Genomic DNA, 22,042 nt, shown 5'->3' with positions numbered 1-22,042 from the left:
AGAGTTTTTGGGGAATGTGGTGCTGGAGAGTCAGAATCCCAGCAACAGGGAGACAGGGAGCCCCTTCTTACACCATGGGCACCCCCAGCTTTCCCTACAACCCCTGCTTCCAAATCTCTGACACTCAAAACATCCTTGGCTCTCCCATTTTCACCCCCAAGAAGCCAGGAGTAGATCTACTGGTCAGCAGAGCCTCCTGTAGGGTCCTCTGATTGGAGAGACGCATCTACATGCAACTGCAGTAGTTTTGAAGTGCTCCAGCCAGGTGGCACCACGGGAGCTGTATATGCATCTTATACAACCAGTACATTTTTGGAATGTTTCCAAGCCCGTTATGGTTGGAAACGTTTCAGAAGTTACTTCTCTCTGCACTCTTAAAGAGGTGACATGAAACATTCTACCTTCCCCCCCCCCCCCCCCCAATTCTTTGTATGTGAAATGTGTGCACCATTCTGTGTTTTAGGCTCTTGTTACCAGAGGCACCTCCAAAGAAATTCCTTACATTGGGTTCCAAATTCCGCTACAGTGGAAGAACGCAAGCCCAGACAAGAAGAGCCAGTGCATTAATAGATCGACCTGCACCCTATTTTGAGCGTTCTTCTAGTAAACGTTACACTATGTCTCGCAGCTTAGATGGGGGTAAGGTCCTTTTAATTGTTTCTTGGACTTGCTCACAAATTCTAATTGAAATGAGTGTTGGCAGAAAATAGATATAAACCTTTTGTAATCTCATATCCCTTGAGCTTCTTCTGAATGAGACCTGTAAGTATATGCATGCTAACTCTTTATTGTAAGTAGATACCCTTCCTGCTGCTTTTTATAAGCTTGCGCAATCTGGGAAGAGAACTAATATTTTTTTTATATATATTAATAGTCAGATTTTAAAGTTGTAATTTAGGACAGAGCGCCCCAGAACTCCTGCTCAAGTGAAGCTGACCAAGTAAAGTATTCAGTGCTCCTGACTTTCATAGAGCACAAGTCTCACTCATTTTCAAAGGGACTAGTTCTTCCCTGTCACCAAAACACTTCTGAAAATACCATCCATAATCTCTTGTCTGCAGTCAGTTCTGGACTGGGAAGTTAATGGACTGACCAAGAAGCTGGTCAGCTTCCACTTGCACCCCTGTGTGCTGGCTGCTTCAGGTAGTACTACCTAGTACTGCTGTCCACTTATATATTAGGAACATAAAGGGCACACAGAGGAAACAAGACTCAGAAATTTTACCCACGTTAACTTTGGCTCCTTACTGCCAATGTCAGTTGTGAGAATCTGAGCAGTCCCTACAGCAACCTGTGTAACCCAGCTCCTCTCTTCTTGCCTTCTGGTACAAAGCCAGGCCTTATCATCCATCATAGAGCTCAGGCTGATTGATGTTCCAGCTGGGTGCTGGATTTTAGGCCATCAGAGGAAAAGAGATGTAGCAAAGGCCTCTTTGGTAATCAGTCTTTTTCCAGGAAGAAAAGGGAAATAACCAGATTCCTAGTTTTAAAGACTACAAAAGACCCTCCTCAGTAATTAAGTCTTTTTTGGGGGCTGCTCAGAAAGGTTCACGTTGATTTTTGTTTGTTTGTTTGTTTTTGTTTTGGTGTGGTTTGGTTTGGGTTTTTTGGGTGGGGTGGGGGAGGGGAGGGGTTATGTCTGTTGGTATGTTTCTGCCTTGTATAGCAAACCAGGCTACTTTTCTCCAAGGTTTAAATGAATAAGTGGTGGTGTTCTATGAAAGTTTAAATATTTTTAAAAACTGAATGCTGACAAATAGGCCCCTGGCAGATGTTCAGTTAAAGGCACCATGGGGTCTGAACCGCCGTCCCAACAATCACATCTGCCATGTCACACATACCTAGCAGGAGGCATGATAGTGGGATCCCAATGGTGCCATATTGCTAGTGTGGGGAGGGGATGGGGAGGTCTGGGATCATGATCCCGGGATCCCTCTGTAGCAGCAGGTTGGGTGCCTGGTGTTCCAGCTCCAGCCTTCAGAAGCCCACCTGGGCCAAGGACTCCATGAGGTCCAGGGGCTGGGAGAGCTGATCAGCTTATCAGGGCTTCCAGTCACAGGAACCCCAATCAGCTGACCAGACTCCCAGCCCCAGGAGCACATCTGAGCCCATGGGGCTAGCCAGACATTTGCTTAGTGTTGTGATGGGAACCAGTCACAAGGTTATTAAACTTTTTTGTGCAATTACTTCGTGGCTTATTCCTTGTTTTATTGCACCCTTAAGATATGATTAACCAGTTCATTAAATTAAGTGTAAGGATTGCCAGGGCCATAGGTATCAAAAATGCTGCAGAAATGATATACAATGAATATTTCTGAGGTTAGGAGATGAAAAATCTAAACAAACTAATAACAATCCATCTCCCTCTCCAAAACTGATACTATTGCTGCTTATCATGCATAAATTTTAAACCTTTTAATATGCTTCATACTTGTTACCAAGCAACTAGTGACCCACCTGCTGTGCATGTATCTCAAAGCACATGTTATCCTTCCGCTTTACTTTTATGTTAATTGTTTGTAATCTTTAAGCTGGGCCTCCTTCCCTCACCCCCAAAAAGTTCATCTAAGAGACAAGAAATATGAGTGCCTTTCCAGTGATATTTTGGGAGCTGCAAGTTAGAGATATGTTAATTTGCTTAAAAATAATAGAGGAGCAAAAAGATTCTTTGGTATTCTTTCAAATTTGCATACTTATATTGTAGTAATGCATATGTGATTCTGCATTATATGTGATCACTTTATAGCCCATATCTGGTAAACTGTTAAGCATGTGAGAAACTTTATACAGGTGAATAATCACACTTATTTGGGAACTACTTATGGTAATGCAGCTATTCATTATTTGGATATGGGGATATATTTGTAGTGTATTGGTTAATCCGTTTTTTACATTGGATTAATTAGTATGTCTCGTGATATTTATTGACCATTTAAGACCAAAAGTACTAATAGGAAAGCCACGCAACCATGCCCATATCCTGATTGGCATAGTTTTATAAATAGTCCCATTGTTCTGAACACAATATTTTTCTAACCTATTATTTTTTTAGATAGTGAACATACTTGACTGGCAGGTTTTTTAAAGGTGCAGGGGATCTGTTTCTTGAACCTCAGATGTTAAGCATGTGTTACATTAAATACATTACAATTGCCATTTCCTGTAATGCAACACAGCTATCTATAAAGCATTTGCTTTGCATTAAGTTATTGTGGCAGATTTCAAAACTTCCCTTCCTCTTATACCCATGGCTGAAGTTATTAATGTTTTTTTCCTTATGTTCCCTGCCTAATAATATTTATAAGCATTTTAACAGCTTGCTAATGGAATAATAATGCATAAATGCACACATTATGGATGTAGTGTGCATAGAAATAATGTGTGCATCTGCGTTTATGCATACACAACCCATATCTTTAGTTTTGAGTAAACATGCAGCAAATCTTATTTAAGTGTGTGTGTGTGCACACACACACACACATGTTTTTGGATTCCTGAAACATGGCATTCTTATGTTTTCAGCAAGTTTTATTAACCCAACTTCTAATTTTATTCAGGCCTGCAGAACAAGCTTATTTTAGACTTTATCTCTTCAAATTATATTTGCTTTTAGCATCAGTGAATGAAAACCATGAAATGTACATGAAGGATTCTATGTCTGCTACAGAGGTTGGTACTGGCCAGTACGCCACAACAAAAGGCATCTCTCAAACCAACTTGATAACCACTGTGACTCCAGAGAAAAAGGCAGAAGAAGAGAAAGATGAGGAAGAGGGCAAAAAGAAAAGAGAAGAAGAAGTCACTCCTGTCTCAGCAGCACGCCATGACACAAAGGTATAGTTTACAGGATTTCTATTAAACTGACTCAACTGTAAAGCATTTGAAGAAGCACAGTAATTATTATAGAGGCAGAAAGAGCCAAATTCAATAAGAATAAGAACAAGCAGACTACATGTGAAATGTTTTGGTAGCCAATATTTTTATGGTGCTCTGTAACCTCCTTGCATATAAGTGTGTATGTGTGTGTACAATGCTTTTAAAATTTATTCCTATGTTTGCTGCTTGGCTCTGGAAGCTGTTCAAGTTTAACAATGAATGTGATTATATTTTATACCACTTCCTAGAGCTATTCAAGGAAGCGTCTAAAAGAAGTAACACATTTTACACTTCTGCTCTCTCTTCCTCTCTTCCTTTTGTTTGACTTGTTTTGGTTGAGCAACCTTTTTTTGCATAGGTCAGGCTTTTAGAGGATCACCTGGCTTTACCCTATTTCCTTTGTGGTCATATATCCCTTACCTAGTACCAAGTGGGCATTTATTCTACTAACTTCTGATTGCTACTGTGCTATAAAATGCTTTTTCTGACTAAGTAAGGTTTTTCATTCCCTCTTACGAAATTTTGCATTTGAAGGTCTGTTTTTCCTGCCAATTCTCTGTTCCTCAGGCATACGGTATAAATGTGTCCCTTACCACATCCTGTCTTCCTGCCATAATAAATAACTCTGGAATTAAATTTGCTCCATTTCTGAAAAAGAGTAAATTAGACAGAAAAAGAGCAGGTATTGAGCTTGAACAATTAGTACTGAAGAAAGCGCAGGAGGAATCAGAAAGATGCAGCTAAATAAATCCTCCTTCTCTTCTACATCACTAATTACTGTTTGAAATATTTGCATCAAGAACAAAATGCAAAGGGATGTTCTTGAACTTAAGCATTACACACTCTAGTGTGTGCTTTCACAAGGGATGGAGTCAGCTTCACATTTTTACACCCACCAAAAAAGGATTATGAATGCAAAGCTGAAAGCTTGAGCTTTTGGCTACATGAGCTATAGGCTTGCCCTGAGCCAAGGAATGAGTCCTTAAGCAAATACCTACAATTAATTTACAGGTACAAAAATTCAGGAACAAAATGTGTAGGCACAAATTTAACTCTAAAAGAGACCATCCATGTAAATATATGGCATTAGCTCTAGCTTTTTTTTTTAAGAGAGAAAACTACTTCAAGCCTTTTTTGGGGTTTTTAAATGAAAATTAGATGAAAAGGAAAAAGAAAGAAAATACCCAAGATTAGCAAATGCTATCCTAAGGGGCTTGTTAGCTTAGGTCAAGGTCAGTAGAGGCTCAGCTGCACTTCAAAGGAGGCATATGGCTAGAAAATGCAGAAGACAGTTTAAGAAGGACATTCTGATAGTACTTAAACTCTTCCGGAATATATCTTTTTAAAAAAAATACAAATATTGTGTTTAAATTGTCATTTAACAGGTCTGAAGTTCTAAAAAGGGTATTAATGACATGCAGACTTGTTTGCATTGATGCCAACAGGAGCTTTGTTTCTAGTTTTAATGAGGACAGGATCAGGCTGAAGAAACTACTGGACAATTCCTGTTTTAAAGAAATCTCTCTTTTTTTTTTTTTTTTATTTATACTCCTTCATTTCTTCCAGGAAGAGATTCTGCCATGAGAATGAGCACTGCAATTTTAACTACTGGTATTAAGAAGGGTCTAAATGTTAAAGCCTCAGGCTTGTAAATAAATAAATACAAATGTTATAAAATAGTAGAAAAGGGAAGAATTTACAGAAATTCACAATATAAAAGGAGTGTTTTGTGCATCTCTCAATTAAGTATAATGCCAACTTTAAATCTCTTTGGCACCACAAGGTATGGCCTTGCATAGTATTTTAATATGAAAGTACAGGCAGATGGTTACACTAGGAATTGATTTTATATAGGAACATCTTTCTGTTTAAAAACATAATTTTATTTTTTTACTAATTCTAGGATTCTAAATTTTATAACATGGGTCTGCTTATTTTCAAAAGAAATACAGAATGTTGTAAATTAAATACATTACTGAAATCAACAAGGCTTTCTGCTTAGAAAATAGGTAAAAGAAGCATAATAGGAAACTCAGGAACTATACGTATTTGGTTTAAGACCTTGGTCCTTTTTCTAATAGGGTTAGTAATAACTGTGCTCAGAAAATCTGTCTCTAAGGCCCTCATCCTTTCATGGTTTTTTAAGACAGATGCTTGTTTCTGCCTGGAGCCAGTTTCAGTATCAGGGCCTGCAATCGTGAAAGCATTTGAAATGTAGAAAAGCGGGCTAAGGAGGCAAGTGATTAATGGAGTGCTTCAAGTAGTCACATTCAGACTATGGAACCAGTTTTGTCAGTTCATAACTGGCCTTGTTGAATTTGACCAAAAGTATTTACTGTAGATCAACACTGTGATCAATCTGCTACCATTGTTTAGAATACTAATAAACCACAAGGGACCATGTTGGGGCCCCTCTATTTATATCATGATTGTGTTGATTGTACTATGAGTGACATGGGTGCACCCAATTTAAAGTACCATAAAATGGTAACTAGGCCATAAAAATGTTCCTCGTATAATGTAGAATGGTTTTATGGCTGGTTTGACTGTCGCTTTAAATTGAACATGTGGGCTATCCACACATCAGGGCTATCTGGGGCAGACAACAGAGTCAGCTGATTGCCAGCCATAGCCCTGGGTCACACAGGGCTGCAGGCACCTAGCTTTCAACTTGTCCATGCCAAAGGAGGCCTGGGTCATAATCCTGGGATCCCTCTGTACTGGCAAAAAGAAATGTTGTGATTAGGATCTGACCCTCATGCCTTCTGGCATGCATGTGTGCCATGAAAGGAGGCATGATTTTTGGAATCGGAGATCAGATCCCATGCTTTCTTGAAATGAACATCTCAGGGCCCTTAGTTCCACAAAGAGCTAGTATGTGTACTCTCGTGCTAGCCTGCACCTGTTTCCTAATTTGTTTAATGGCTTCCTAATAGTATTGCAACTTAATATGAAGCAATAGCAGAAGTTGATAGCTGACATTCATAGTAAATTACAGTGGCCTTTCTATCAAAAATATCAAGTGTATATTTTGCCCCTTTAAAAAGGATAAAATTCACCCTTCCAGAACAAAACTAGAGAAATCTGGCATTGTATGGAATTCAACTGGAACCATCCAGGCTGCAATGGTTATCTCCCTGGTTAGAACCCCAAAGCATGGGTAGAATACTAGCTAATAGGGGTGTGCAAAGCGGGCCCTATTTGATTTGGATTTGGCCCGAATCAGGGGCAGTGATTCAGTTCGTTGATTCAGATCACTGTCCCTGATTTGATTCAGCCAAATCCGAATCTGAAGATTCAGTGCTGATTCAGAGAATCAGCAATTCGGACATAAGCACAGCTTTAAAAGTTTTTTCTACATGCCTCGAGGTACCAGGCACAGGTCATGATCACTGCAATACTGAGGCGCATGGAGCGTCCCACAGGAGTGCGGAGGGCCCTTTGATGTGTGCAGTGGCCAACCCGGAAGTGCCTCTGGTCCACTTCTAGGTCTGCTGAGAAAAGTGCTGGGGGACCCCCAGCATCTTCCCAGCTCAGCAGTCAGCCACAGGGGGACCCCAGGTGCCCCCCCCAGACCCAGGAGGCAACAGTCATTGGTGGGGGGGGGTCCCGCATGCGCGAATCTGGAAGTGGACCGGAAGTGCTTCTGATCCACTTCCAGGTCTGTTGCTGAGCATTCTGAGGAGCCCCCTGCGCTTCTTTGGGACCCTTTATGCACCCCAGCATCACAGCATTCACGAGCCCGTGCTCCCTAGAGGTATGTAAAAAAAACAAATGTTTAAAGCAGTCACTATGTCCAAATCTCTCCGAATCGATTCAGAGGGTTCCAGTTTTGATTCGGAGAGATTAAAGGGTCCTCTGATTTGAGTCAGATTCAGAAATTCAGCTTCAGAATCAGGCTGAATCTCCGCCAAATCAAATCAGGGACCAAAGTTTTGCACAGCCCTACTGGCTAATGTACCTTTGCATTGTCAGTGAGGATACTGCGGCTGCATAGCCCCCAGCTTCTTTCTTTCAGCCTATTGCAAAACTTCCTGTATATCTGATCCTATTTGGAGATAGTGCACATTATCCCTTTCCCCAGGAGCTCAGGAGGTATGAAAATCTCGTTATTCTTCCTATACCCCATTACCCTTCAAAATAGCCCAGTCATTTGCGGGTTATAGGATGACCAGAGACACCTTAGTAGTTATAAATAGTCAGTATAAATAGTTACTAGATTATTAGGCAAGGCTTCTTTCTGTACAAAGTGATGATTGATCTGCTAGCCTTAATCATAAAAACAGAAGGGAGAGTAGAAATTTAAGCATGTTGCTCAGTTCCTCAGATGACATCAATAAGTGGAGCTAGCTGAAGGTCTGGCTTCCCATGTTAAACATCTTCAACTATGATTTTTTTCTTCCTCGGCTTCCCATCAGCTAAAGCCAGGTAACAATTGAGCTAGGAAAATCCTTCTCAAAACCAAAGTGTTCACTTAGATCATCTTTAGTTCTGGGACATCTTACTTTGTTAGACAACCTGTGCAGAAATCTAGGGAAAGATTACTGAAAGTCTTTGACTAAGTCATTTTGGAGGAGATTTTTGAAGGCACGTATGAAAGCTGCCTGCCTGCTATTTTTGCTGAAGAATTCCCATTTAGTGCTCAGTTCTTTCCCAGGCAATTCTCTGATTAACTTGCCTAAAGCTTGCAGGATATGCTTTCATAAACAGGATAGTTAATGGTATGTTTTCCTTGTTTCCAAATATTTTTGTTGGTGTTCTTGTAATATTTTGAAGTGATTATGATAAAAGATCGATCCACCGCATCTTAAATTGCATATGAACACAGTTCCTTCAAAGGATGTTTATTTAAATTATGTACTGACTTAAAAAAGAGATGTTGAATGAAAAAGATGCTTTTTGTAAGCTGTAACCCTTAGTCACTAATAGCTGTGGCATGAAGTGTGGAAATTTGCATCATTAAATTCAGCTAAAAAGCTTTGTTTATAAGTTCTGTTTGTAATTTTATATTTATAAACGCAGAAGAAAATTAACTAATTACAGTTTTCTTTTTGTCCTTTTGCTTTTGCACCTTGTTTGCTGCTCTTTCTCTTTCATCAGCCATCTTTGCTTGGCACTGATTCATTCCATTCCTCACCATCCTCACCATCCGCCCCCCCTGTATCTTCAACAAAGCTCCGTAAGAGATGTAAGGAGAATCCTCGAAAATCAGTAGGTTGCGAGTCACCTAAAGACAGTGTTCAAACCCCTGGTGAGTCTGACTTGGACTCTGACAAAAAAGGAAGAGTTTGCTCTGCTGAACAAGATATGAAATTTAACTATAAACAAAAAGCTGGTCAAGGTGGAACTTTGTTTTCCTTCTCCTTGCAACTTCCAGAGTCATTTCCTTCTCTCCTGGATGATGATGGCTACCTTTCCCTCCCTAACTTCTCTGAAACCAACTTCCTGCCTGAAAGTTTGCAGCATTACCTTCCCATCCGATCACCATCCCTTGTGCCTTGTTTCCTTTTCATCTTTTTCTTTCTGCTATCCGCCTCTTTCTCAGTACCATATGCCCTCACTCTCTCCTTTCCTCTGGCTATGTGCCTCTGCTACCTGGAGCCCAAGGCGGCCTCCTTGAGTGCCTCACTTGACAATGACCTGAGTGACAGTTCAGAGGAAGAGGTGTGTACCTCGGCATAGAACACACTTTTTTTTTTTGTGTTCAGTGCTTCAGTCCTAAACAGTGTTAGAATGCTGCAGTAGTCCTACTTTCAGAGCCTCATTTCTGTCTGTGCTGATATGTTACAGTTTTTTCGTGTTGGGAGTGCAGCTTGGGCCCCAGGGTTAGGCACAACACTGTGTGTAAGTAAGTAAGGTAGTGTCTTGCTTTTTCAGACTGTCAGATGAGGCATAGTGAGCTGCAGATTGTGACAAATCAACTTTAAAGTGCCGTACCTAGCTTCCCATTCTTCCAGTCGGGTTTTTTTCCCCAGTTTACACTAACAGCTGTAAAATTGTTTCCTAAATATCAAGTAGCTTAGATGCAACTTTCCAGTTAGTTGCATATCAACCAGTGAATTATGGGCATAGTAAAAAATGCTGTGGGTGTCCAGAATCCAAACAAGAATCAGGAGTTTTCAAATGCCCTTTGGTTTCATAACAAGTCAAGCAAAAACCTTATGTTCTAATACCCCTTAAATCTGGATCTGGAGTTTTTGCCTCAGTCCTCTCTCCCCTTGTCAATACTGTTTGCAATTCCCACTCAGTACATTGCTACCATTGAAAAATTGAGTTGGTACCAGTTTTGCAGCTGCTACTGCACCATTGATACTGTTCCAAGCTACCAATTGCATTATTAAATTAGCACTACCAGAATTAATTCTTCCTGTTGCTAGGATGAATAACGCATTGCAACATGCTGATAAAACAGCTGGACTAGCAAACAGGAGCCCTTAATGCTGTTGAGAAAGTCAGTATGTGATGTAATAATTCATCAGAAGCAGAAAAGGAATCTACTTAGTTATACGGTTTATTCCTCTTTGCAGCAACACCTAATAATAGCAACAGTCCTTTGCTAACAACATTTTCCATAGGGACATTTTCCCTACCATGTATTCAAACAGCACTCCTTATGAATACCATGTATTGCTTCTGGTACCTCCCTTACTCCTGACAGACAGAGTAAAGGCACGGAACAAGGTTTAAAAACGTCATATGCACAATAATGTGCCTTTGTTGCTTGCATGACTAGTGTATTTGCACGCAATCAAGCAATGTCATTCACAGATTACTAGAATTAGTCACTGATATGTGCAGAAATTGCATCTGACTTGTATAGTGTGCATATTCCAGGCATTTAAACATTTTTCTATGTCTGATAAGGGGGTTTTTTAGCAACATTCAGAATCAAGATAGTCTTCCCTTTTGATGGAATGCCAAAATTATATCTGTTCATACTGTACCAGCATTTTCTTCAGATGTTCTTGGTTCTAATACTTAAAAAATAATAAATTAAGAAAGGCATCCAGGATTCTGTTTTATTATCTCAAAACAAGATAGCATATTTATATATTGCATCCCTAGAGGCACAGTGTATTGGCAACAATAAGACAGTGTTTATGTAACCCACTTGCTTGTTTTTCTCTCAGTAATGAGTACCTCTTAGTATTAGGGTTAGCTTATGTCATCACAATAAATTGTAAAATATTTATTGTGCAGCTTACTCCTTTTATGATGCTGATCACCCTGGCAGTACCTCAGTGGTAAACTACACAGACTTGTGCCTAATCCAGGGTATATTTCTTGTTCAAAATATTGCATGAAAGTTAATATGTCTTAAACTTGGGCATGTCTGCATTACATTGGCAAAAACAAATCACAGCAGTTATTGTCTCAAGTCATAGGATGTGTAACTGAAACTTATGAGGATATAGAAGTCTTTATTTCCTGGCAAATCCCATAGCCAACCAATTAGCTCTAGCAGCTGCATATTGTTCAGAGCATCACTGTTCCTTCATGGTTTTAACCAGCCATCCTTATAACTCACAGGAACCCTACCTTTCTGAGCCTCTTCAGACCACATTTCCTTGCACTGCAATAGCTTCAAATCCTTATTTGACAAAGCATCCAGTAACATTGAATTTTAGTGCCTGGCTTTTAGTGCCTGGAGATTTGGCTTATTAGCAGACTTGTACATCTTGGGTATAAACTGTGTTCTGTATTTCATGTATCTTATATTCATTATTTCAGTACCTTAAGGAAGAAATAAATAACTACATAAAAGCATACTTTTGGTTAAAGACAGTGAACCCAATGTTCTGCAAGGCATATTTAAAAACTACAGTAAATGCCACATACCTAAGGAATTTATTCTTCAGAAACTTCTTGGACACATTCTACCCTCAGAAGTGCATTGGCATCTCCTTCTAAAAGCTGTCTGTGCATCCAGATGCAGAATATGTGCCTTTTTGTTTCACTTAGCTGCACTATTCATGCCTTAGCAGCTAAGCTTTCTGACAGCCTTTTCACTGAATGCCTTGATTCTTAATTGCTAAAAATATATTGCTAAATTGCTTAATTTAATTGCTGAAAATACCATGATGCCTAAATTTAGCATCACAGTATTTTGACCCCAGATGCATGTATTTATTTATTATTAAAAACAATCCATGACCTCATTGTTCCAACTGTTTTTAAGTTACAGATATAAAACAGGCAGATTATAGTTATACTGATACAGCACAATAGCAGTTTGTGTTTTATATAATATCAATGATGTATCAAGAAAATGAATGGGTGAGTTATTAACAAAGCTTGGGTAGAATCTTTTTGAAAAAAGTTTTTAATGCTTATAGGAAAAATATTTTTATGAAATCTGTGGATTATGATGGCATAAGTCATTTACCAACAAAAAAAGGACCTGCTGTCCAGTCAGCAGGTCATACTACAAAATTGTAAATATTCAGATGTATGCATTCATGAAGTAGATAAAAATGTCTGCCTATTGTTCCAGCTACCAAATGAAAAATGCACATTCTGTACACTTTATTTTAAAGGAGGGATAGAGAAAAAGGCAATGAAGGAAATAGCTAAAATCAATCTAACAACATTAAAGTTATTATAAGCGGGAAGAAAACAGGAAATCCAGTTTAGATTGATATACCTTATATCTTAAACTCTATTGCCTTTTCTCTATCACTTCATATTAATGGGACTGAGGGATTTATCTATAAATTTACTATAATATAAAGTTATTATTTTATTATATTATGATCAGATATGGTTATTGGTCAGTGGTACTCTCACAGATGCTAGATGAAGTTGTGTTTGCAAATCCAGGCCATTCTGTGGCACTTGCTCCCTATGAAGCTTTATTGTTCTTAGAGTCATGATTTTGACCATCTGCACTCTTATTTAATCATTTGAACCTACCTCTTCCCCCAACAACATGTAAACTCAATTAGATTACCTGTATATTTATCTTGATATTCATATTGTCTTTTCAAAGCTTGTCTTGATTATGTAGGTGTTCTACTAATGAAGCCTACAAATTGGGACAGATCAAGACTGTATAATGCTGTGCTTTGTTTCATCTTCACCGTTTGTAACTAGTGGATGCTGCAGGGGGGTTGTTTTTTAATCTTTTCCTAGTTTTTCAGTATTTAATTGGAATGAAAATGTTAAAGAAAATAACTTCAAATTAATGATAAATTTGTACTATTAGTGACTACTAGCAACTCTACATTACCAATAACAAATGGAGTTTGACGCTAAGAAAGTAACACAGGCAGACTGTAGATGGCTGTGTATATGTTTGGGTTCCTTGGTAATGCAGACACCCTTATAATGTTTAAATGCAGGAAAAATAATAAAATATGTGCAAATGAGGGGCTGAAAGTCAGGTGACTTAAAGTAGCTTTTTATTTTTTTTTTTAAATGTATCATTTTTCCCTTCCAAATACAAATTGAAACACCACAGTGACCATATCAACTAGAATAAATTAATAAACTAGATTTTAGTTTTTTGTTTTTTTGCTTTTCTTTTCCACTGTGGGGGAAAGGTTTGTTTTTGTATGTGTATGTATGTTTACAAGGTTTTGCTTTTTTAAAAAGCCACCTGGCTTTCTTAAAAGGAAACCCTACAATTCAAATACCATTTTTCAGGTAATGTTTTGTTTGGCTGATAAAGTTGTTACAGTAAAGCCATATACTGTGTGCAGTATGCCTTGAGTCTTCCTCTGAGTCTGTTCTGTTTATTAACTATAGCGTTTTTATTTTGCTGCTTTAAGATGTCTCTGGTTTAAAAAGCCATGCAGATGCATTTCACAAGGGTGTAGACTTAGCAATTCAAGATGTGACCTGTATTTACTGACAAGTTGGGTTTATTCTTTATTCCTGCTTACGTATTGGAACCTGGTTACTTGTGTAACAAAATAGACTGACAGTGAACAGACGGATACTGCAGCTGATGGTGAAACCACTGCCACAGAGGTTTGTACAGTCATTAGCATGTAGCTATCGAAGGATGTAGTGTGTAGCTTCATCTTGGTCTGATTCTTGTTCATTGGTACTTGCTCTGCACCTCTTTTACTACAGTTTAGATTCCCTTCTGTGTATGTGTGTTGATAAGCTTTTTGATTACTTCAGTTTCAAATATCCATTCTAGATTCATTTTATTTTTCTGTCCAGTTTGGAAATTCAGCTAAGCTTGTTGGTGTGCTGTATAGCTAGCAGGTGGAAGCAAGGTAAATGTTTTTTTCCGGGATTGCAGTGTTGATTGATGTTATATTATCCAAGTTTTGAGATGTAGCTTGCTCAGGGGAATTAAATATGTAGAATATAAAATAGCTGGGTATTCACAAGTTTGTACAGAGAGAATTTTTCTCATCTGAGAGCACATTGTATATCTCAGGTTGGTTTAATCATACTTGAGGCTTTGCCATACCTGTTTAATGTGTAATTTTTTGAAAGACGTATTCCCTCTAAAATAAAAACATGTCTTTTCAGAGTATGATAGTAAATAACCAGGACCTCTTCTTCAAACAAACAAGAAAAAATAATTACTTACATAATGAAGTGTGTACGCAGTATATGCAGATTCAGCTCCAGTATAATTCCAGTGAAGTGGGTACATCTCCCTTGTAGTTAATGGAATTGGTGGTGCATATATCAGGGCCAAAGTTGGTCTAGTAGCTGATAAAGCTGCCCTGTGTAGCCGTAGGGGTCTGCCAGTGTAGCCATACGCACTATTGTAACTTGCAGAGCAGTCCAGTCACTTGTAAATTAGAGTAATGTTCATGACCAACACACTAATCTTTCTATACAGCATGTCAGTATATTTGGATCTTGCCCTAACTATAGTAAATTTGAATTGAGACATAAAGTAACCTGCAGATACGGAATCTGTAGTTGTTTGAATAATTGAAAGACTAAATTAAAAAAATCAACAATTTAAGTAGGTGCACAAACAACAGAAGAACACATTATGAAACAGTGAAATTATCAAGATTGAGACAAGTCAGAAAAATAGAAGGCTGTACTAAGTGCTTCTTATCTGTATCTTTATTAGACTTTTAATAAAAATCATAATACTGAAAGTATGCAATGCATAAATTTTTGGTAGTAATTAAGAGATTTGGGGTTCCCAATGTTTAATGTTTAGCAAATATTAGGGGTGCACTGATAAAGATTTTTTTGGGCCAATACTAATGAGCCATATCGGCCGATACCGATCCGATTGCTGATGTGCAGACCAGCAGCTGAGACAGTAGCATCCGGCTGGTAAGTCCGTTGGGGGGCGGGGTGCAGATTGAAGCCCCTGCAGTGAGGGAGGGAGTGGGGCTGGGGCTGGAGCAGGTGCTGCCCAGCTGGGGTGGGGCAGGGTGTGGGATGGAGGCTCATCCGAGGGGCATGGGGTGGGGGGAACAGACCCCACCACTACGCATACCCCAGGGGAACCATAGGGCACATGTGCCCCTTGGATCTGTGGGCAGGGCGAGGGCAGGCTGCTGCTGTGGGCCGGGGAAAGGGGCAGCACCGAACTCTTCCTGGGGGGCCGGGGCTGCGCTCAGGCTGGTGGCAGCGTTGAAGGGAGGGGGCTACAAGATGAGTTACAACCACCCCAAATTTGCTGTAGCTCCCCCCTCATAATGCTGCCACCGCCCGCCCCAAGTGCAGCCCTGGCCCAACCCGCAGTGGCAGCCCACCCTTCTCTGCACACAGTTCCAAGGGACACAGGCCCCCATGACTCCCCCCAGGGTGCACCTAGTGGCAAAATCTATCCATGCTCTCCCGTCCCTCCCCCCCAGATGAGCCACACAGCTCTGTCCCACATCCCACCCCAGTTGGACAGCACCTGCCCCAGCCCCATTCCCTCCCTCACTGCAGGGGCCTCAATCTTCCTCCCCACCATGCCCCTTCCCTCCCTCCACCTTCTCTCCCCCCTCCCCCCACACCAACAGACTTAGCAGCCTGCGGAGCAGCATCCAGCTGGTGCAGCATTTATCAGCAACATTATCGGCCACATCAGCCAAAAAAATCTGATTGCTGATAATGTCAATTTTCCTTTTATCGGTGCTGATATGCTGATACGATATGGACCTATGTATTGGTGCACCTCTAGCAAACATGATATCCAAAACCACCAGTCACTTTGAAAATTAAATCCCTAATGAATTTGTGCCATTCAAGATTCCTACAGAGTAAGTATAAAAATTATAATGCCATCATACATGCAAGGGAGTAAAGCTAGTGAAATACTTTTTAAGCAATTGGAGAATAGCTCTGTTTTGTAGATAGCCCTATACACTATTGCCTTCCTTCAAAGTTGATAGGAGATTGTACTGGTATTTCAGTGTTTGTGTTCTTTAAACTCCTGGTGTTGTTTAGAGACAAAGCTCTTGTTATTATCAATAAAGCAGAATGCAATAGTAACCATACTAGGCAAATCTACGTGATATCTCCTAAATTGAGAGAGGATCATACAAGGGTACTCATATGAAGTGAAGATTGAATAACAAATTCAAACATAGCACATTTTAAAAAGAATGCTCTTTTTTCAGATCTGAAAACTGTAAAAAGTTGACAAATATGTCTTCCTAATTCCTAATGTCCTCAATGTAGAGATAATGTGATGTTAACATAGCAAGCCATACAGATCAGCTTTTTTAACCTTGCAATAATTTAAGTGCGTAAGGTTTTGTTTTCAAATCTTTCTCATGCCGGCAGTCGGATCAAGAGGAGGATGGAGATCTAAAAGCACAGGTACAGAATGAAAGGTCACATATTTTATTAAACTGTGGGTGTGTGCAGTGTTCATAACTCTTAGCATGCAATTTGTCAATTCTCTGTGAAGAAATGCATAGAACAGCATTTTGTATCCTTTGAATATTGTGTCCCTTACCTTTCCCTTTCTTTTTCACTTCTTTCAGAATAGTCTGATTAAGCGAATAAAGGGTGAAAATGTGTATGTCAAACATAGTAATCTAATGTTAGAGGTTGGTATTGGTATATACCAGTGCATGTATTGTACTTGTGTGTTCAGTTTTAGTGGTAAACTTGTGGATCTGCACTATGATGCATGAATTGTGTGGTCCCACGTACTAATAAATTAAATAGATTTTTTTTTTCTCAGATGATGATGACTTTCTCTACCGTGTTCTATAATTGTGTGCATATGTGTGTGTGTGAAGTCTCTTTATCAGGTATAACTTACAGAGATGTTGGTAAACGCTATTTTGATGCTCACGTAAATGAGATTTTCTGTGCAGTTATCTTTCAAAATATCACATTTTCACAAGAGTGTTGTGTCAATGCTGTGTTCCCTGATACCCTAAAATATGACTTGTTATTTACTTTACTAACAACATTATATATTTTGATTTTTAAATGTTGGTGGTTTAGGTAAATGTTATAAAGTGCTGTATGCATTTTTTTTTTTTAAACTCTCAAGGACCTAGACAAAACTCAAGAAGACCTGATGAAACACCAGACCAATATAAGCGAGCTGAAACGAACCTTCTTGGAAACCTCTGCAGATACCACAGTATCTAACGAATGGGAAAAGAGGCTTTCCACATCTCCAGTCCGGCTTGCTGCAAGACATGAGGAAGCTCCCATGATTGAACCACTTGTGCCTGAAGAGGTCAGTACCTACCTTTTAATCTGAAACAGTTAACTATGTATTTTATTTAACTCTCCTATATTGCTAGGTACATTCAACATACTTAAAGAGAAACTCAGATTCTCAACAACCTAGGACACAGGTCTTCTTTATCATTGCCAAGAGTGATCTAGACTAAGTTTCTGAATTGTCTATAATTTCAGGCTTGAGAGAGGGTCAATAGTAATTGGAAGGGGATAATCCCAAGGTTATTTAACACATTGAAGATGGAGCACTTCAAAATTATGGTGGCTTGTACACTGAAAATGGCTAAGAACAATCTTTAAAAGACGTAATTATATGGTGGTAGTCCAGTTCCAACATAGTCAAACAGTATCTTTTAGAAGTAGAGGCTTCTAAACATGCAGATTTTTTACCTAGAGAGCTTAGTTTTTAAGTACTACATGTGACTAGTGTGTATACATTCTTAGGGCATATGACATTTTGGGTAACTTTTGGAAATCACCACTTTGTTATACCGTGAATAAAGTACAATAGCTAGCCTTTCACAATAAAACACCCAGTACTGAAAGCCAAGCCGCTGCACTAAGACTATGGCAGGATTAACTGTGTGATAGCACTCATTTTTCTCTACTCTGCCTGCCTTATTAGCACCTATGTGATGGCAAAATGCTGTGACTTAAGTATGTCAAGGGGAACTGGCTGCAGTGTGTTTATCCAAAATTATCTTTAGCATTCCCACCATAGCACAAATTGTCCCTGAAAACACAGTCTTCCTGGTGCGATCACCCCACTCAAGGAGATCCTTTAGTGGCATACAGAAAACACAGCAGTACCTGTGCCACTTGAAGGGATGCTACCAAGAAAAAGCTACCCTGGTCTCTTGCGATTCTGCTTCCCTGTTCTCTTGCAATATCTCCCTATCCAGCATGCCCTTTGGTGCTATTAGCAACTGACATAAATTAAAACAGACTTCATGGCTACTCTGAAACAAGCAAGGAGGCAGTCGTAATACAGAGATAACCTAAGATTTGGCAAAGGGCAAAGGAAGATACCTTTGCATTGCTCCTTGTGAACTGTGATGCTCTGTCTTTAATTGTGGCTAAAGATTGGGCTTGTCTGTGTCAGAACTAAAATTCTAACAACAAAGCAGGTTATACTGAACATGTTAAAGATGAGGAGAACTGCCTAGGGAGCATCTAGCTGAATGACTGAGTGAATGAGGCTGAAGCAAAGAAAAGCTGCTTGCAGCAATCTGGTAACCACCTGAATTCACTTTCTCTGTATTTCATATATAATAGGATGCTTTTCACAAGCAGCAAAGCACTTTATAAAAAATGTCCTAGAGAAGTACATCTACATGAGTCATTTGGAAAGATGAGTTGCAGGGATAAGAGGCTGTATTTTTCTTTTCTTTGTTTTTGATATAAGAGAACACTCTCAAAATTACGTCAGCCCGTTACCCAAACCTTATAAACATAAGCTGTACTCCTAAATCTTATCCTCATATATGAATCTTAGCAAAATGCTTAAAGATTGGTGTTGTTTTGGACTGAGGATAGGTGAATTCCAAACTTTGATGGGCTCACAAAACACAACAGCATACCTAAACACAGCAGAGTACCTTGTCTCTCTTCACCAACCAGCTTAAGTATGACACTGAGACAAGTGTCTGTCAGGGAGGTTTCGGACTTTTTCTACGTCAGTAGCACTACCTTACATTCTGAAAGGAGACTCAATGGAAGGAAAGCAACAGAATTTGTAACCAGAAGGCCAAAATACGGGGTCAGTGTTTTTTGGGGGTTTTTTTGTTTGTTTGTTTTTGTTTTTTGTTTTTTTTAAATCCCACATCCTTTTTAAAATGTTTGATAGGTTTGCCTATAACACCTAAGATATCTGTAATGAAACAAGAGTGGAGGAAGTAATATCTGAATTTCTTGTCAGTTTGGGTATTTTGAGCATTTTATGTACAGTTGTTTTCATTCTTATCCCCTTGAAAGGTCATTAGTCAGTGTCACAATGCAGTGAGGGGGAAAAAACAGGAAACATTGCTTTTAATACCTCAACCCCTGGCTCATGGGCTAATGTTCGAGCTAATGAGAAGCAGCCAAATAATAACTGACTGTTGACCTGAATTAAGACAGACCTAGCAACCTACAGAAGAAAAGCTACAGATCTCATCATCACCTTTGCCAGTTTTCTATGAAGTTCTGTATATTACGTGTCTGTAAGCAAAATGACAGCATTCACATTTTTTCATTGCATAATGTAGAACATACATCATGGTAAATATTGAGAGATTAACATATTATCACTTTTGTAGTACTACTTGTAAAAACAAAAAAATGACTGTTATAGTGAGTGGATAGGTTTGTCAAAAATCCCAGTCCCCCAATCTGAGGAGATACTTGGTCTCACTGCAAAAAGAGTAGACAGCCCCAGGAGTGAGGAGGGCAGCAGAGTATATCTTCACCCAGTGTGAACAAGTAAAGGCAGAGGATGTTGGTCAAACCAAAAGAGGGCTTGTGTCACTCTTAGGTGTGACGGGGTAGGAGGATACTGGAGCTGGCCCCGCTTCTTCAGGTTCTTGTATTCATTGGTTGGCCTTGAGGACTTCAAGCTGATTGGCCTCTTCACTTTCTCCCAATAATTTAATCTTTCCTCTTGGCTGCAGGAGCACCTTGCCCTTTCATCTCATCCCACTGCCTCACTGTAGCTATCGTGAACAAGTTGTGTTGCCATGATGCTGGATATCTAATCAGTATTAATACAAAATGTTTTCCTTTTGGGCCAGATTTACAGTGATGTGCCAGTCCTCCTTGCATTGCCTCTTTTCTTTGTGGAGGCACCGTTAGGGTTAAAAAGAATAGGACTTTTTATTTTTCCGTTTTATAAGAAACTTTTGCTAGTCCAATGTTTAAGAGCTGGCTCCCAGAGATAGATGAGATGTGGCATTTTAGTGATGGACCTGGTGCCTGTAAGGTGAGTAGGTGGGAGGGACCTGAAGTTTTCAGTCTGAGGTTTCCTGAGTACCATCTGTCATTCTCGTCCTCCCCACCCCCTCTCATTCTGCCCCTCCAAATGAAGTGTGTGTGCGCAGAGTGAGCAGGATGAAGGATCTGCTCCCAGATACTGTTTATATGGTGGAGCCTCATAACCTCTTACTGGATCAAGTTAACTTCTGGTATATGAAATGGGGTGGATACATGCTACTGATACCCATTAAGTTATTAAACTTGGAGCCTGCCACATAAAATCCATCTCCACGTCCTGTTTTACCAGCAGGGTCTGATTCAAGAGATTCTTAATGATTCTGCTGAAAAAAATTCTGCTTGTACTAATTCCTGTTTTGTTAGTTTCTCAAATGAAATATAGCCTGTCTATTAACAGTTTGCTTATACTTGTATGTTTAAAATATTGTTGACTAATATGGTATAAGATCAAAACTATCTCCTCAGCTCTTTCTCTTTCATTAGACCAAAGAAGACAGGGAAAAATCTGGAAAACTTATATTTTTGCAGAAGGGAAGTACCACATTCCTTGAATCCCAGGTAAAATCAAAGCACGATTTCTAGAGCAATCAAATAGACTGGTACAAATTTACCTTTTTTACCATTTTCCTTTTCAAAACCTAAATTTTTAAATAAATGTTCCAAAGGTAAGTATGAATTTTGTGAATAGAATGTTGGCGATAATGAGATATCATCTAAAATTTTTGGCTAATAGAAAAATATTTCCTTATACTGACAGATTTACTCACATAGAGTTGGGTTTTGTTTGTGTGTTGGTTGTTTGGTTTTGTGCTTTTTACTTTCCCATTTTGCATGCCATTGCAGAGTCTCACTAAAAACATTGCACTAAGCAAGGCACTGTTGTCATTAGAATGAATCTCCTTTATACTGTCAAGTGAATTCAGCTTATCTTGAATGATGATGAATTTTGAATTCTTATTGATTTTTCCATTAGCCAAGGGAGATAGAGAAGAAGCTGCAGGAAGGAGAATCTGCTGGCACTGTGGTTACTTCTCATCAAATCATTATCCAGAAAAGTGTCCCATCATCCCTAGAGGTTATTTTTAATTCATTTGATTTAAACCAACACATTTGTTTAGTTAAATATAAAACTATTCTAGGGTCATGTAAAACGAGTATGCTTTTGAAATAAGTCACATAGCATATTTGTATTTAGAGAAAAGATAGTTTTGCATTATTCTCAAATAATAGTTGTAATGCTTCAGGCATTTAGTATATTGTAGAACTCCATTTATATCATGTTAAGGAACTTCATTTTTTAATAAGAACCAGAAAATTTATCTGACATTACAGGTGTGTACAAACATGTACTGTTCTGAGACCCCAAAACATTTCATTTAAAAAGTGTTTGTATTAACTGGGGAATAAATTACTTGCTTAGCTTACATTATTTTGTAAATATTTTATAGAAATATGGGTACGTTGTTGATATATGACTTTAAACCCAGGATTATTAAAAAATTCATAAATGGCCAATCAGATTATTTTTAAAATACAAAACATTTTAAATGCTGTTCAACTGAAAATGAAT

The 22,042-nt window shown here is 39.0% G+C and overlaps 1 protein-coding gene across 21 annotated transcripts in view; it reads left to right on the top strand.

The window, feature by feature from the left end:
- EPB41L3 (erythrocyte membrane protein band 4.1 like 3) overlaps positions 1 to 22,042 on the top strand; it is a 142,365-nt gene that overhangs the window by 109,919 nt on the left and 10,404 nt on the right. For 9 of the 21 annotated variants that reach the window (XM_059724210.1, XM_059724213.1, XM_059724214.1 and 6 more), the window contains exons 11-18: positions 464 to 639; positions 3,614 to 3,834; positions 13,795 to 13,848; positions 16,585 to 16,620; positions 16,788 to 16,853; positions 17,309 to 17,500; positions 20,956 to 21,030; positions 21,446 to 21,547. In XM_059724210.1, the coding sequence (XP_059580193.1) occupies positions 464 to 639; positions 3,614 to 3,834; positions 13,795 to 13,848; positions 16,585 to 16,620; positions 16,788 to 16,853; positions 17,309 to 17,500; positions 20,956 to 21,030; positions 21,446 to 21,547 (922 nt within the window). Of the gene's footprint in view, positions 1 to 463; positions 640 to 3,613; positions 3,835 to 8,976; positions 9,541 to 13,794; positions 13,849 to 16,584; positions 16,621 to 16,787; positions 16,854 to 17,308; positions 17,501 to 20,955; positions 21,031 to 21,445; positions 21,548 to 22,042 lie in introns of all 21 variants that reach the window. The other 12 variants (XM_059724207.1, XM_059724209.1, XM_059724219.1 and 9 more) reach the window with 6 other exon arrangements.

Source organism: Alligator mississippiensis, chromosome 3 (genome assembly GCF_030867095.1).
Source record: "Alligator mississippiensis isolate rAllMis1 chromosome 3, rAllMis1, whole genome shotgun sequence".
Lineage (NCBI taxonomy): Eukaryota > Metazoa > Chordata > Crocodylia > Alligatoridae > Alligator > Alligator mississippiensis.
This window is presented reverse-complemented; position numbering and strand designations above follow the sequence as displayed.